Here is a 15680-nt window from a genome sequence, read left to right as displayed (position 1 = left end):
CTTTATTGGATGGGAACTAGCTGCCACTAGCCGGCTTTGCTTGTCTATTCTCTGCAGACATTTTATCATAAACATTCGCTATCAAAGCGCACATTGTAGCCACAGAAATATGGCCGCCAATGTAAATGTATACTAAGCTGTTAAGGGACAGTAGTGCTAATAATACAGTTGGTTCTCTAGTAAATGTAAAGTTGCTTTCTCTCATGCATGGTGGCTGAAACATTAAGCATTTAAAACCAGGTGAGTCCGTTTTAGAAAGACTTGTTTCCGTAAAACTAGCTGTCGGGTTACAGTGAACTGCGGCCTTGTATTTTCCTACATTTATTCGCTCAGTATGGTACAAAGGAATGATGTTAGAACGTGGGTGCAGCTGGTAAGATCATTGTTTTTTATGAGTTGTATTCACTAATATCAGCTCACATCCCATTCTAATAAAGGAAACTTGTGCAGAGAGGGGTATGTGTAAAAAAAGCCGATAAATTATACACACACACACACACACACGTATATATGTACAGAATATGTGTGTTTAGCTACCTTTTGTTGCAATTCTTCTAAGAATATAATCATAGTCATGTGACCGCTCTCCTCCAATAACAAAGTTCGTCCAGCTGATTTGGGACATTGTTGGCTGATTGTAAAAACAAGTTGTAAATTGAAGGCTAAAATGTGACCCAACATTTCCGTATGTGGCGGACATCAATATCTGCCTTCTTATATACATGCTCCTCTTAGTTCCTATGTAGAGCTACATTTGAGGGATGCTATGGAATAGGAATACTTTAAATACATGCGAGGTGTTTCCATATGAAGATATTGTTTGTGACCTCTTCCCTAGGAAATTATTCAGCTTGAGGAATCGTCTCCTAAACCTATTGCATCATAATATATTATTTTACACACACCTCTCTAGCTCTGCAGCCATTTGTCCTACTCGTGTGTTCATGGCTCTAAGATTGTAAAAAATCAGAATTGTGCCTCTTGTTTTTAAACATCACGTAACATTGTTCACTTTTAATGACATGACCACCAGATCAAATGAATCAGAGACTACTTATTAGGGGGTGCGAACAACAATACAAACTGGAAGGGGTTTGAATTTTTTGTACTTTGTTTTCCAATGTTTTTGTTTCAAGTGGTTGCTGGTAAGCATAATATTTTATTGTACTTAAATTGAAATGCCAAAATCAAGTTGACAGCCCCAAGACTAGATACTTCAATCAGCTCCCTTATATTACACTTTGTCAGGCCTCTTTCATAAGACTTTCTTACAATGCTGCTCCTTCATGGATAAAGTGTTGATAAATTTAGGACAGGAATAGTCCTAACTCCATACCGTTCTGTAGTTCATAAAGAGAGCTAAAAACAAAATTCACAAATAACACTGGGTTTCTGGCAGAACAACAGTTCTTTTTGTACAGATGTAACAAAAGTGCTTTTATTAGAGTATTTAACAAACCATATGGGCAGCACGGTGGTAAGTGCTCTGGCCTTTGCAGCGCTGGGTCCAAGATTTGAATTTTGGCCAGGACACTACCTGCCTGGAGTTTGCAGGTTCTTCCGGTGTCTGTGTGGGTTTCCTCCGGGTACTGTGGTTTCCTCCCACACCTCGAAAAAAAAAAAAAATGCCATTAGGTTAATTGGCTTCCCCCCAAAATTGACCTTAGACTGCATTAAAGTCAAATGACTGAGGTAGGGACATTAAATTGTGAGCTCTTTGAGGGACAGCTAGGGGCATGACTATGGGCTTTGTATTACGCTGCGTAATATGATGACTATATAAATACTGTGTAATAATAGTCATTGTTTGGTTGAATTTGACAGCAGGGTTTGTGGACTGTCTGAGCACATAGGAGAGATCTTTACATAATCTAGGGGTAAGAGTAGGCACCTTTTTTTGTTTTCTTCTTACATCTGTTTACCTTAACTTTTATGTTTTTTTTTTTTGTCTGTTTCCAGAGATGACTCGCTCAAAGCAGGTTGGAAATCACAAAAATGATAAAAAGAAAAATATTGCTAAGACCTGGAAAACCAAAAGGAGGGTGAAGGATATAGATCAAATACATGAAGATATGCGCCCTGAGAATGCCGGCCGTTTATTGAAACAGGAAATTGACTATGATGTTCCTGGAAATGCTCAGCACTACTGTCTACATTGCGCGTAAGTCACACGGTGTCAGTTGGTCTTCATATGCTCTTGTCTGGTCAGAACACACACCTTTAGGCTTAGTCTACATAGACATTTTCCCCAGTGTTTAACCTGAGGCTTTAAAAGCCCATGTTTGAAATTCCTATGCAATCCAATGGGCTAATCTACACTAGGACGTTTCATTGAGGTATGTTTATGAGCATTATCTATAAAGCTGCTTGCAAAGTTTACAAAAATTAAAATGCAGGGTTAACGCTAGAAAGCAGTAGGAATGCGTACATGCATTTTAAAAATGTCCATGTGGACCCAGCCTTAAAGGCCATTCTGACCCTTTCCTATCCTACCAACAGTGTTTTTGTCTGTCATTGGAAAGGTTTCCTATCATGTAAGGACATGAACAACAACAAAAGCCTGATGGAGGCTGTAAGTAACTCTTTCCTCCTCTATGCAAAAGGAAATGGGTTTGGGCTTTACCCACTAGTGATATGTGAATGTACTGTAGAACAAAGGTTCTCAACAGATGTGTTCCCCAAGGCTACATTTGATGCATTTAAAGGGTAATGTTGCTTATTCTTGGCTCAGTATACGAATTGGAAAGTGTAGTAATACTAAACTAAATGGATCAGTGTTGTTTGGTTATTTATAAAGCATGTGCTTTGAAGTGTTATTTACTAGTTATGTGCAAAAAATACTGTGCTTCTGGGGTGCTTGAAATGTTCTGACTCATACTGGAAATTCATTTCTAATATTTAGGGGTTGTATAATATAATACAAAAATCATTGATCTGCAGTGTCTTGGACTTTCACTAAGTTTGTAATTGAGCCTAATGACCAGCTATGCCATGTGGACAAAGTTGATTTCATGGTTGCAGTAGTGATTACTTGACCATCTTGCTCACTCACATGGAATAAGTATGCTAGTTTGGTGTTGTGACCCAGTTTATCTGTATAGCAGTTCAAGCTGAGTCTCAGATGCATTCTAATGAGAATTGCTGCAAAGTATTTTTCATTGTTAGGGGGGGTCTGTAATGGCTACTCCATAGATCTCCCATTGCTATTATCATTTCAGACAAATGTATATACTGTTAGGTCCATAAACATTTGGACAGAGACAACTTTTTTCTAATTTTGGTTCTGTACATTACCACAATTAATTTTAAATGAAACAACTCAGATGCAGTTGAAATGCAGACTTTCAGCTTTAATTCAGTGGGTTGAACAAAAAGATTGCATAAAAATGTGAGGAACTAAAGCCTTTTTTAACACAATCACTTCATTTCAGGGGCTCAAAAGTAATTGGGCAATTGACTCCAAGGCTATTTCATGGGCTGGTGTGGCAATTCCTTCATTATGTCATTATCAATTAAGCAGATAAAAGGCCTGGAGTTGATTTGGGGGGGGCGTGCTTGTATGTGGAAGATTTTTGCTGTGAACAGACAACATGTGGTCAAAGGAGCTCCCCATGCAGGTGAAACAAGCCATCCTTAAACTGCAAAAATAGAAAAAACCCACCCGAGAAATTGCTACAATATTAGGAGTGGCAAAATCTACAGTTTGGTTCATCATGAGAAAGAAACAAAGCACTGGTGAACTCAGCAACGCCAAAAGACCTGGACGTCCACGGAAGTCAACAGTGGTGGATGATGGCATAATCATTTCCATGGTGAAGAGAAACCCCTTCACAACAGCCAACCAAGTGAACAACACTCTCCAGGAAGTAGGTGTATCGATATCCAAGTCTACCATAAAGAGAAGACTGCATGAAAGTAAATACAGAGGGTGCACTGCAAGGTGCAAGCCACTCGTAAGCCTCAAGAATAGAAAGGCCAGATTGGACTTTGCTCAAAAACATCTTAAAAAGCCAGCACAGTTCTGGAAAAACATTCTTTGGATAGATGAAACCAAGATCAACCTTTATCAGAATGATGACAAGAAAAAAGTATGGAGAAGGCGTGGAACAGCTCATGATCCAAAGCATATCACATCATCTGTAAAACATGGCGGAGGCAGTGTGATGGCTTGGCGTGCATGGCTGCCAGTGGCACTGGGACACTAGTGTTTATCCATGATGTGACACAGGACAGAAGCAGCCGAATGAATTCTGAGGTGTTCAGAGACATACTGTCTGCTCAAATCCAGCTAAATTCAGACACATTGATTGGGAGGCGTTTCATAGTACAGATGGACAATGACCCAAAACATACAGCCAAAGCAACCCAGGAGTTTATTAAAGCAAAGAAGTGGAATATTCTTGAATGGCCAAGTCAGTCACCTGATCTGAACCCAATTGAGCATGCATTTCACTTGTTGAAGACTAAACTTTGGACAGAAAGGCCCACAAACAGACAGCAACTGAAAGCCGCAGCAGTAAAGGCCTGGCAGAGCATTACAAATGAGGAAACCCAGCATCTGGTGATGTCCATGAGTTCAAGACTACAGGCTGTCATTGCCAGCAAAGGGTTTTCAACCAAGTATTAGAAATGAACATTTTAATTTCAGCTTTTTTATTTGTCCAAATACTTTTGAGCCCCCGAAATGAAATGATTGTGTTAAAAAGGCTTTAGTTCCTCACATTTTTATGCAATCTTTTTGTTCAACCCACTAAATTAAATAAAGCTGAAAGTCTGCAGTTCAACTACATCTGAGTTGTTTCATTTAAAATTAATTGTGGTAATGTACAGATCCAAAATTAGAAAAAAGTTGTCTCTGTCCAAATATTTATAGACCTTACTGTAGTAATGATTCTTAACATACTGTAAATAAATTTGCTTTTTATATACACTGTAGAAAAGATTTGTCATAAAAGAAACATAGAAGCTGCCATTTCTTCACCTTTCCTTTTCTAAAATGCTGTTTGATTATCCGCTGTGTTAATGTTCTTGCTTTAATAGTTAGAGTCCATAACCCCAAATATTGCACACATGTACCTTTTTACTTTTCTCCTAATGGATCGGCATACTCTCCACAGTCTGGTGACTCTGATGGTGCTAAAGCAAAGATTTGTTATAGCAGTATTTGTACAGTTGTCTTACTAAAACTAGAGAGTCAGTGTAACAAGACATTTAAAGTTTTTAGAGGTGGCTGGGTTGACAGTGGAAGCTTCACTGATTTGCTTGTATTGGTAAAGCACTATTCCAACCAGGGGAAGGAAGACCCAGCTCTGGAAGCCAGTCAGGCTCAGCAGGAGAGCACATGCTGGCAGTGAACATACTGACAGGAGAATGTCCAGTCTGCTGGCTGTAGTGTGTTTCATCAAGCATGTGCGACAACTGATATTGGACCTCGGAAAGGGTGGTTTTGAGATAGCAATGTTATTACACTGGTATGATTTGTATTGTCAGTAATTTTCTTGTTAGAAATTTGTTGTTTTCACTGTCTAAAGTAAACAATTATTGCATTGCATAAAGACAGTCTGACCTATCATTTGAAAGAACGTTTTCAACTGTTATGAGGTCTGAACTTGGCCTGCTTACCAGACACTTTGAGATAGGTTTATTCTGAAAGGTCCTGTAACAAAAATACTACCTAAGTTCTAAGAGTTACCTTTTTTTTCTTAGCCAGGTCCAATGACAAACATGACATAGACATATTGCACTTTTTCATGCATAAAGTCTTCAAAAATGTAATGTTGGGCTGCCCATACCTACTCGCTAACATGCCATGGAGCCTGTATTTCAGGAGAAACATTCCATTCAAGTCTATAAGAAGTTTTGCATTGGTTTGACAGCATGGCAGCAGATTACTTTAATAGTTTGGCTGTAAAGGGCATTGTAGGCTGCAGCCTTTATTTTGGTTTAGCCACTTTGAAAATAGTAAATGATTTTGCACAGGTTTTTTTATACTGTATACATGTAATTATATCTATTGTATTGATATATGCCAACTAATGTTTTTTCTAGGAGATATTTTGTGGATCTGAAGACCTTAAAGGAGCATTTCAAAACGAAAGTTCACAAAAGAAGGTAAAGAGATTCCTAATATATTTGTGGATGTACTTTTCTTCTAGCTTTTTTTCATGGAAACTTGAAGAGCCTCTCGACCAGCCCTCCCTAATATACTAGTGTCTGAAGTCAAGCATGGTTGTACCATGTAGAATAGGAAATATTGATCCTATGAGTAAAAATAAGTCAGACTTGTGTATGAACAGTTGTTCTTTCCTATCACATGAAAAACCTAAACATTACTTTATGGAGTTTTCTTAAAATTGTAAATTTGTTTCAGTTTTCTGCTTTAACTAAGAAACTGACATACTGGGCCTGATTTAATAAAGCTCTTCAAGGCTGGAAAGAATACATTTTCTTCGGTGAAGCTGGGTGATCCAGCAAACCTGGCATGGATTTCCTAAAGTCATTTGCTACTTGTTAGCAAATGTTTAATTCCTGGATCAGATCCATTCCAGGTTTTTTGGATCACACAGATTAACTGATGAAAGTGTATTCTCTTCAGCCTTGGAGAGCTTTAATAAATCAGGCCCACTAATGACATATTGGAGGACATTTCATTAGCACTTTGGTGTCTAGTTCCACAGTGGCATACCTGTAAGATGGTGTTGACATAAATTAAATCTTGTATGACATTTAAAAGCATATTTATGCCTGAGATGATGAAGTATGCTTGATAAAAAATAATTTACGACTAATATCCTAGGATAATTTTGAAGCCTAACAAGCCTTCAAGCAGCTACCTGATCTGAAAAGTACAAATTTAGAGTAAGCTTTTAGAATTGTTTTTAAACCATGACCTCCAGAATTATCAGTTTTTAGTTTTAGAATAGTGGATTTAGTTTGAATTGAGTCAGAGCTACGTAAAAGTTACTGAAGTCTGCACGCATTTGACAGAGTTTATATCTCTCATAATGGAGATGTTTTGAAAACTGGGATCATAGACTACAACAGCCCCAAATCCAGTTAATACCTAGTTCATTTTTGTTAGAGCAAGACAGAGTTAGATCCAGCCATTGTATGTCTGTGTTTTAGTTTGGGATATATCCTCTCACTTCCTGTCAAGACAGGATGGGGAGTGATAGGATATCAAAGGAACGTAGACAAAAAAAAACATATCTTAGTGGAGTGAGGAAAATGGGGCTTTTAAAAATGTTAATAATATTGTCCATATTCACCTGTCCCAGTGGTGGCCTCCACAACTTGTACGAGCTTTACAGTGACAGGAGAAATAATTTTTTTATCAATGAAATTCCCAAATTTTTAAAAAATAAACCTGACAAAGTTTAAAAACTCTCTACATCACAGTGTAAACATCAAGCTGTCAGTAGCATAAATAAACATTAGCATATCGAGCATACAGTGACTTGTGGGAACATGTTTAGATGAATACATTGTGCATTGGGTGAACTACTGAGCTGTGGGCATGGCAAAGGAATGACGTCTCACTCTGGATGTGATATTTCCATTACAGGCTGAAACAGCTAAGAGAAGAACCATATACTCAAGAGGAAGCCGAAAGGGCAGCAGGAATGGGCTCATACAGACCACCAAAACAAATACAGGTCCAGACACAGGAGGTAGAAATGGAATAAATACTCCCTTCATGACTTACATTGGAATTTCATAGATCCAGTAGACACTGAGGACTTAAAGTGAATAATCTTCTGTCTGCTGGTCAAAAAACATCCAGATGTGGAACTTGCAGTTCTGATTTATTCATATTACATGCCTAGCCACGACACTCAAATGTGCTCCTGAGAGGTTGAGCTAGTAAATATTTTCCTTTGTGTTTGTCATACACTTAGGCTGGTTTCATAGATGTTGAGCCTTTTTATTCAATATTTTTTTTAGTGATGACCTGGGACAAGCATGTAACAAATGAAATCAGATATCCTTATTTGCATACTTTTTCCAGGTCAGTACACAAGTGGCTCAATATATATAGCTTTGGCATAAGAATATTCATAATAAATGTTGTAACTTGAAAATGACAATATCATGAACAATAGCAAAATCTTTATCCTTACATTAATTGATGTGAATTGCCCAAAGTAATAAAGCAATTGGATCAGTGTGAAAGCCAAGCAATTTGTTTTATTTTAAACCAGTACACAAATATTTTCCTAATAATACTCTAAATATTTACATGTAAATTATTCCACGCAATTTGTCTTATCCATAGAGTCTACCAACTCCTTTTGTACTGGACTGTTTATTATGTGAAGAAAGAATATATAACTGTAAATAAACAACAAGCAAAGCCATATACAAACTATTTGTTTTGTTTGCCATGTGCGTGACAAGGTGACTTCAAGCCACAGCACTGCTGTCAGCTGAGGATATCTCTGTGTTCTGGGTTATATAACTAGATGATCTATTCTTTGTATGGTCATAAATGAATATGCCGCTTGCTCAGGCATCCATAAACACGTCCGCCTGTCATTCTCAATTATGTCTCATCATGCACGGATGCACAAATGCCGCTGAAGCGTTTAACCTCCACACTGCTGTTCACTAAAGATCGCTTCACATTTTATGGTGTGTATACATAGAGTAACTATTCACAAACTAACATATACAAGTTAATGTTGTACAACTATTTATTGTCACACAATTTAAAACGAGTGTAAACAGAAGACCGATGATTCAAATAGTACATTTTTCCAATATCACCCATTTGTATAAAATTAATACATCATATATTAGAGACAAATGAAAAGCGAACATGAAAGTCTAATTTTTACTTTGCTATAACTGAAGCTGTTAATAGAAAAAAAGAGGGAATACAACATATGTTGACAACTGAGTATGAGGTCTCTAGCTCTTTGTCAAGCTTGGGGATTATGGTTATGAGGATAAAATATTAATAGGAACATAAAGTGCTTGTGTGTATTCACATAATACATTTAGTAAGCCATCTTTTGCACAGTAAATTATGTTTACATTAAATGGCTATATCCATTTACCTTTTTTGCTATTTCAGATCATACACAGTATCATTTACTGATATCAGGTCACTTATGTAACTTACATTTTGTATGCATAAATTATTCATCCAGTTTATTGTCCAGCAACTTACATTATATTAGCTTCCTAAATGATGTATACTTTTCTGAATTATAAAAACACCAGGATTATTCCATTATGAAAATAAGACATCTGTTTGTTCTGGGCTATCATGCTTTACCATCTGTAACAATGAATGCTACGTGATTTTAGCTCTTATACATTCGTTGTCCTCCCAATACATTCTTTCAGGCACATTACTATGTTTATGTTGCACTTCCCCTATTAGATGTAGGAAGATTTAAATTGATCTATTCTTTACATACATACATACATACATACATACATACATTATTGACCTGTCTGCCTTTGATAGCATCCAGTACTGTCCTCTCCCTGCCTTGCAACGCTCTCATCTATGTCCTTGTGAAGAGTGAATGCTGGACTCTTGCATCATTTGGCGGACACTGTAGTAGGATAGTCCAAGACCCATGAGAGCAAGAAGAAATGCCAAATGATTTACTAATCTGTCTTTGGGCTCTGATGCCACTTCTCCAGATACCTGTAGCTGTAATTAAAAAGGATGCAGACCTGTTAAGACCTAGATTACATTGTTTGCTTAATAAATATATTCACATAGCTGTGCTTACATGTGTGATACAACTTAAGGACACACATTCATCCTGAATGCATTAATCATATGTAGATGACACAACAATTCCATTTTTTATGTCAATGTGAAATCTTATTGAATGTGTTCCTGTGTATGAGACCCAGAATAAAGGCTGTTACATTAAAAACAAACACACTCAATAGTGATAAAACCAAACTCTGCATGTATAGGTAATACACGTACAAGTGTACCTGCAGTAAACGGAAATATCCAGGTGTGAGCCGTCCTAGGCGGATAATCATTGTGCATACAGCCTGATACAATCGATTTTCAGCCCAAACACAGATGGTAGGGTTATGTAAGCTGTGGAAGAATATATCATTTTACAAACAAAAGTATTTTTCTGTAAACATGTTCAATCAGTGCCTTCCATGGGTAAACATTGATATTTAGCACAAACAAAGTGAATTATCTCATAAGACTATAAACAAATAAGTACTACTTTTCTAGTCCTTCCATTGCTTCCCATTGATAGCTGCAACTGTTTGAAAATCGCTGTATTTTTATCATTGCTTCTCAGTACTACTTGTCCACCATTATCCAAGCTGTCCTATTGTTTTTTTTTCTTCTCATGCTTTGACCAAGCCTTTTTTAAATCCCATAAAGAAATCATTATATTCCGCTTTATCAGCCAAAAAATGAATATATCCCAATTTCACCTTTTATATGGAGCCAGGTGCCGCCTCTGCTTTATGGCTACAAAAGCAAAATGTCGAGATATGTAGCCTTGCAGTGTTTATCTACTGCTTTTAGCCTCCCATCATTATAACAAGTTCAGCATGGCCCCTCCCAAAAAGAACAGCTGTCAGAATAGATCAGACCAATGGGTTTTAAAACACCGCCAGAGGGGAGAGCGGGGACAGAAGTGAATCTGGGTAAAACAGATCAGAGAAGATAAAAGATAAAGGACATATTATTTACCAACAACATTAATACCTCAGAATTAGTTAACATAATGCTTCTATATGTGAATGTGATAATGCCTCCCTAAACCCCCAATGTTTACATTTCACTAGAAATCAATATTTCAAGTTATATATCAAGTTTGGAAAGAAAACCCATGCAAACTTGACAAAAACAGGAACCTTCCCAGCACACAGTGCCATCGATAGGAGATGGACCACAAATACAGCAGGACCACCATGATATCTCAAAACTTAACTCAGTTACAGGTTTACATTTAGATTAAAAACACATTTAAAATGTTCTAGTCACAGGCTTAAGATAACTGTATGAAGTGCTGAAGCAGTCATGTAGCCAATAGATAGTTTAGAAGACACCTTTAGGAAAACTAGTAAAACCTGACTTGTGTTTAGGAATTTCCCTCAAGGTACTCCTAGCTCTGAAAATAAATGTTGGTGAAATAAAATAAAAATGTGTTAATTAAACTAGACATTTATGGCCAAGGGCAATCCAAAGTAATTAAATTGTACTTAGAGGGAAAGGCATACCTGTAATTTCAACCCAAACATACAAAACCTAGTTAGGTAAAAAAAAAACTGACATTTAAAAACATTGCTACCAAATGTTAGATTTAATGCATAAATTATATGTTTCAATGGAATTTTTATAAATCAGATATTATATGAGGTATGAACCAACAATATTACACAGATAAATACTTAATGCAAAAAAGTAATATCACACACAACTATCTAGGGCCACATTCAACTAAAATTGACTTGAGAAGGCCCCATGAGAAGGAATGAGAAGGAAAACCTCATGCTATGAAACAGAAAAGGGAAATATCAGGAATTTGGAGAAAAAAAAGAAAGGAGGGAGAAAAAGATAAATGATGAAAAGGGAAGAGGAAAAAGAATGATCGGGTGTCCAAGCTTTCAAAAATAAGCATTGGTATTAAAGTGAGAGTGATACAGCAGATAAGGTTGGGAATGAATACTGGATTCAAGGTTATCAAACCTGCAGAAAATCTGGATATGTGTCAGCGAGGATACTAGTTAGCTTCACATTTATAAAAAAAAGCGTACCCCTTGAGGAACCTTGGTAAATAATTTCTTGGTTTTGCCAGGCTTGGGTGTTAGTCTACTTCACAGCCAATAATATGAAGCTGCAGGCCTTAAATTGATATTTGTCAAGAAAAGAAGGTTTTAAATGTAAAAGTGCTAGTCACAGCTTGGAGCATTTTAAAAATCCTTGTCCAAACTCTAGTAATAAATGGGCAAGACTACCAGGTATAATTTGTATACCCTGGGGTCAGACATTTTCTAAAAGTCAAAGAGTAAAACAAAGAGTAATTAAGGTGTGTATGTGAACACTGAGAGGATTTCATTTACCTTCTTGTAAGTACCTTAAAAGCTGATTCCAGGGTAATAACATTTATCAAGCAAATAGATATGTGAGACCATATGTGGGTCATCTGCCGAAGTACCAAACTGGAGCTCTCATTCCCTATAAGCAACATATGAATGCACATATGGATTAAGCAAATGATTGCTCTGAACCTCTAAATTTATGATAAGGATAAGCTTGGGAATTAAGGGGGAATGAAGGCAAATGGGCTCAAAAATTGTCAATTTAGTTGAGGAATCCCAACAAACCCCAATGTCTTCAAACCTCAATGTCTTTAAGAATAAATATTATGCACAGTGTGAAGTAATAGGGTGTAGACAGTGGTATATTTATGAGAAATCCAACAATTAATGGCTTCTGAGGATTAGGATCCTGGAAGAAAAAGGTTGCGCAAAGCTCATGCACACACACATATATATATATATATATATATATATATATATATATATATATGAATATATATATATTTATACTTTAGCTAGTAAGCCAAAAATTGATACGCTATGCTCTAGTAAGCTGTTTTGGTGTAGTTGTGGTTCTGTTACTACATGTTACAAAGGATTATGGGTCATCTACTGTTTCTCTAAATGCTTTCACCTGCTTTACAACTGTTACCAACTGCTTGCTTATTCATTTAGAAGGCTTTCCAGTCTATAGAAGTGGTGCAGACAAAGGATGCTGTAAAATGCTTCTGACAAACCAGATTGCATCTGCACCACCTTTAAACACTTCCAAACACTTTGCTGACACTCATTGTCATTAAGAGACCTGTATACTGACCTTCCATTTTTTCTATACCTGATGCATACTGTATATAGTGGTTGTATTTAAAGCCACAACAAAAATATTCTTGTTTCATGATGTCATGAAGTGTAAACCATGGAAAACAACATCATGTCATCTTGCAAAACACTGTGGCATCGTGTTTGTCAGGACTGTCCCATAACTCTTGAATGCAAAACATTAGCCAAAAGCTAAATTTATCTTTAAAATATGTTCTGCCTGACAATATTTTTCTGTTTAGTCAGATTTTGTGGTTCATAAATGCTAATCCTCAAACCTAATAGGTCCTCCTTGCTTATTTCTTCTGTAAGCCTAAACAAATACCACCTTACCACCATCATTCAGTACTTGAAACATGTCAGAATTGTACAATTTATCAAAGGCTGTAAATGCTCATAATCTCATTCTTGAACTAGCCACAAATCATATAACCTGATTTAGAAATCGACTACGTTCAAGTATTGTAAATGTAGTAGAAATCGAAAGTGTTGATGTTTATGAGGATTAGCATTTTTTATTAACATTACAATGTAAATTTACAATCTCCATTTAAAAATGTATTACTATATTAACTTTACTAACTATGCAGTAACAGCACTTTACTGGCTGGATATAAATTAATTAGATCGTCTACTGGTAAGTAGGCCCTCACTCTATTGGGTAATCTAGAGTTCATAATATGAGATTCATAATATGGTATAGATGTCCAACATTAGGCTAAGATGAGCGGTGGGGACACTCAGCTGCCCCAACCTCTGTGCCGGTCCTTAATGAACCAGAGGTTTTTACTGCAGCGGGGCAGCAAGTGGTGCTGAACTGCTTACTACTGCCCTATAGGTGACCACAGGTGAGATGCTACATGGCTGACGTGTGTAAGGATGCAGTCATTGTACTTCCAAGCCTACTGCCCCTCTGACAATCTGACAAACCTTACAATCTCATCTTTCTGTTTCAAAAGAATTATTTCATTTTGCAAGGTAAAACAAGCCTAATGGTAACATTTCAGTAACATTTTACAGCATCTCATTGTAATATTGAGCACAAAACCCTATCATCAAATTACATTGTTTGTAAACACCATCAATGGCGTATCTTAAAAAAGGCTGATTTACCATTAGTTGTGTACTTGATCTCCTAATATTATCCGGAGAAACTGAAATACAATCATCTTTATTCATCTGTTCTTGCATTTTAATAATAATATATTTAACATTTTATTACTTTAAACCCAAACATAGTACATTGTGTGTATGTAATGTATATGATCAGCTTGACTTTATTATCTAATTTAATGAAGATTTTTTATGGATTGCAAGGGGATAATAAAAAATCAGGTAATGACACTGGCAATATTTTAAAATACATTTAATGACAACCAGTCACTGTATGTGTGCCGATCAATTCATTCCAGAATTGTATTATATAATTGTAGTTTTTATTAATTATTATTAAACTCATTACCAAAAATGAATTTCTTCAACTGAAGAGCATAAATGATACAACTTGGTATTGACACAATAAAAAAATGTAACAGTGCAATTATATACAAAATAAATTAGAAATAGGGATATGATCACATTTTCATTTAGTATATATATCGTACAAATCCTTAGATAAAGACGAAAAGAAGATGTATAAAATCATATATATTAAATCATAAGCAATGTTTATCTAAGCAACTAATACTTTTTAAAGTATTTCAAAACAAAGCCAAACACAATTTTCTGAAAATCAGTTCAGCTTTGTAATTATTGCAAGAATGTTTTGATAATTATAATAATATAACAGTATTAACAAAATGTCAGTTTGCAGAGGACACAGGATCCAAAGTAGGAAGTGAGTATAGCAGTAGTTGTGTAATGTGAAGTTCAAGTCATGTGATTTTCACTTCTAAACTTAGATCTAGTAAATCACTAACTATGCCAATGTTTTATCATTACAGGTTGATGATAGAGAACAAAGTCTGAGGTTATCATCTGTAAAACAGGAAGCATATGAGAGGAAAAAGTGAATGATACAAGCTCATAATTTTGTATTGATTGAAATATTGTCATACAGTATTGCAAAATTTGGCTTGTTTGCCCACTCACCCTGATCCAGAGGACAAGAGAATACCAGCTGCTTGGAGAACACCAGCTGCTTGGAGAAAGCACTGGGAAGTTGTGAATGTATTGCTTGTATGTTGCAGTGTGGCTTGGGGGTATTTAGGGCTGTGAGATTACAGGTCTGAGTGTATACACAGAGCTGTGTTGAAACACTTTTATATCAGTGTGTGACAGCTCAGTGCAAACCCTTCTCTTAGCAGACTTCCAACCTTGGAATGCAAAGGGAGGAGTATGTGTATATAAATATATATAGCTGGGTAACTATAGGAAGACAGGTGCTCTTTCAAGGTCATAAAAACATTTATGGCTGCACATGTAACTGGCGACTTGTTTCTGCAACTATTTGACCCTGAACCTTGAATTTCAGGATGGCTGTTAGGTTTTGATTTATAAAGGTGTAGCAATAAAGCAGTGCTGTTTGTGTCATTTGTTTACATCCATGTAAAAGTAACATAAACAGTATGTATTACGAATGGTGACAAATTCTATAAAAATCAGTTAAAGTGTATTTTCACCCAAAACAGTAAAAATACTTTTTTATATATTGTTATTATTATTCCTTAATGCAGTTGTGAAATTTTCTGGGTTTGGAATTTCAAGAGATTTGGAGTGTTCACATGTAGGGCCTACCTGGTGACAACTAATTTTCAGTTAACAACATAGTGACATTTTAGTTTAGGCATACTTTTCAGATAGTGCTACATAATACA

The 15680-nt window shown here is 36.2% G+C and overlaps 2 protein-coding genes across 4 annotated transcripts; one reads left to right on the top strand and one right to left on the bottom strand.

Moving 5' to 3' along the window:
- Window positions 1–97: 97 nt before the first annotated feature.
- Window positions 98–8177, top strand: ZNF593 (zinc finger protein 593). Of its 2 annotated transcripts, none has more exons than XM_072421697.1 (4): window positions 98–240; window positions 1960–2161; window positions 6049–6111; window positions 7565–8177. In XM_072421697.1, the coding sequence occupies exons 2-4, from the start codon at window positions 1962–1964 to the stop codon at window positions 7683–7685; spliced, it is 384 nt and encodes a 127-aa protein (XP_072277798.1). In that variant the 5' UTR covers window positions 98–240; window positions 1960–1961; the 3' UTR covers window positions 7686–8177. The 2 variants fall into 2 exon arrangements, with proteins under 2 accessions (XP_072277798.1, XP_072277806.1); XM_072421705.1 differs by lacking the exon at window positions 98–240 and adding an exon at window positions 249–373.
- A 502-nt stretch (window positions 8178–8679) lies between these two features.
- On the bottom strand, window positions 8680–15098 carry ZNF593OS (ZNF593 opposite strand). 2 transcript variants are annotated; one of them, XM_072421726.1, is made up of 3 exons: window positions 14956–15098; window positions 9964–10075; window positions 8680–9667 (listed from the first exon to the last, which is right to left on the bottom strand). In XM_072421726.1, exons 2-3 carry the CDS (start codon window positions 10012–10014, stop codon window positions 9512–9514), a joined length of 207 nt encoding a protein of 68 aa, XP_072277827.1. In that variant the 5' UTR covers window positions 10015–10075; window positions 14956–15098; the 3' UTR covers window positions 8680–9511. The 2 variants fall into 2 exon arrangements, with proteins under 2 accessions (XP_072277827.1, XP_072277820.1); XM_072421719.1 differs by lacking the exon at window positions 14956–15098 and adding an exon at window positions 10432–10550.
- Between the last annotated feature and the right edge of the window lie 582 nt (window positions 15099–15680).

The sequence above is a fragment of the Pyxicephalus adspersus genome, chromosome 1, assembly GCF_032062135.1.
Source record: "Pyxicephalus adspersus chromosome 1, UCB_Pads_2.0, whole genome shotgun sequence".
In the NCBI taxonomy this organism is placed as follows: Eukaryota; Metazoa; Chordata; class Amphibia; order Anura; family Pyxicephalidae; genus Pyxicephalus; species Pyxicephalus adspersus.
Note: the sequence above shows the minus strand (reverse complement) of the source record. Positions and strands in the feature narration are given on the sequence as shown.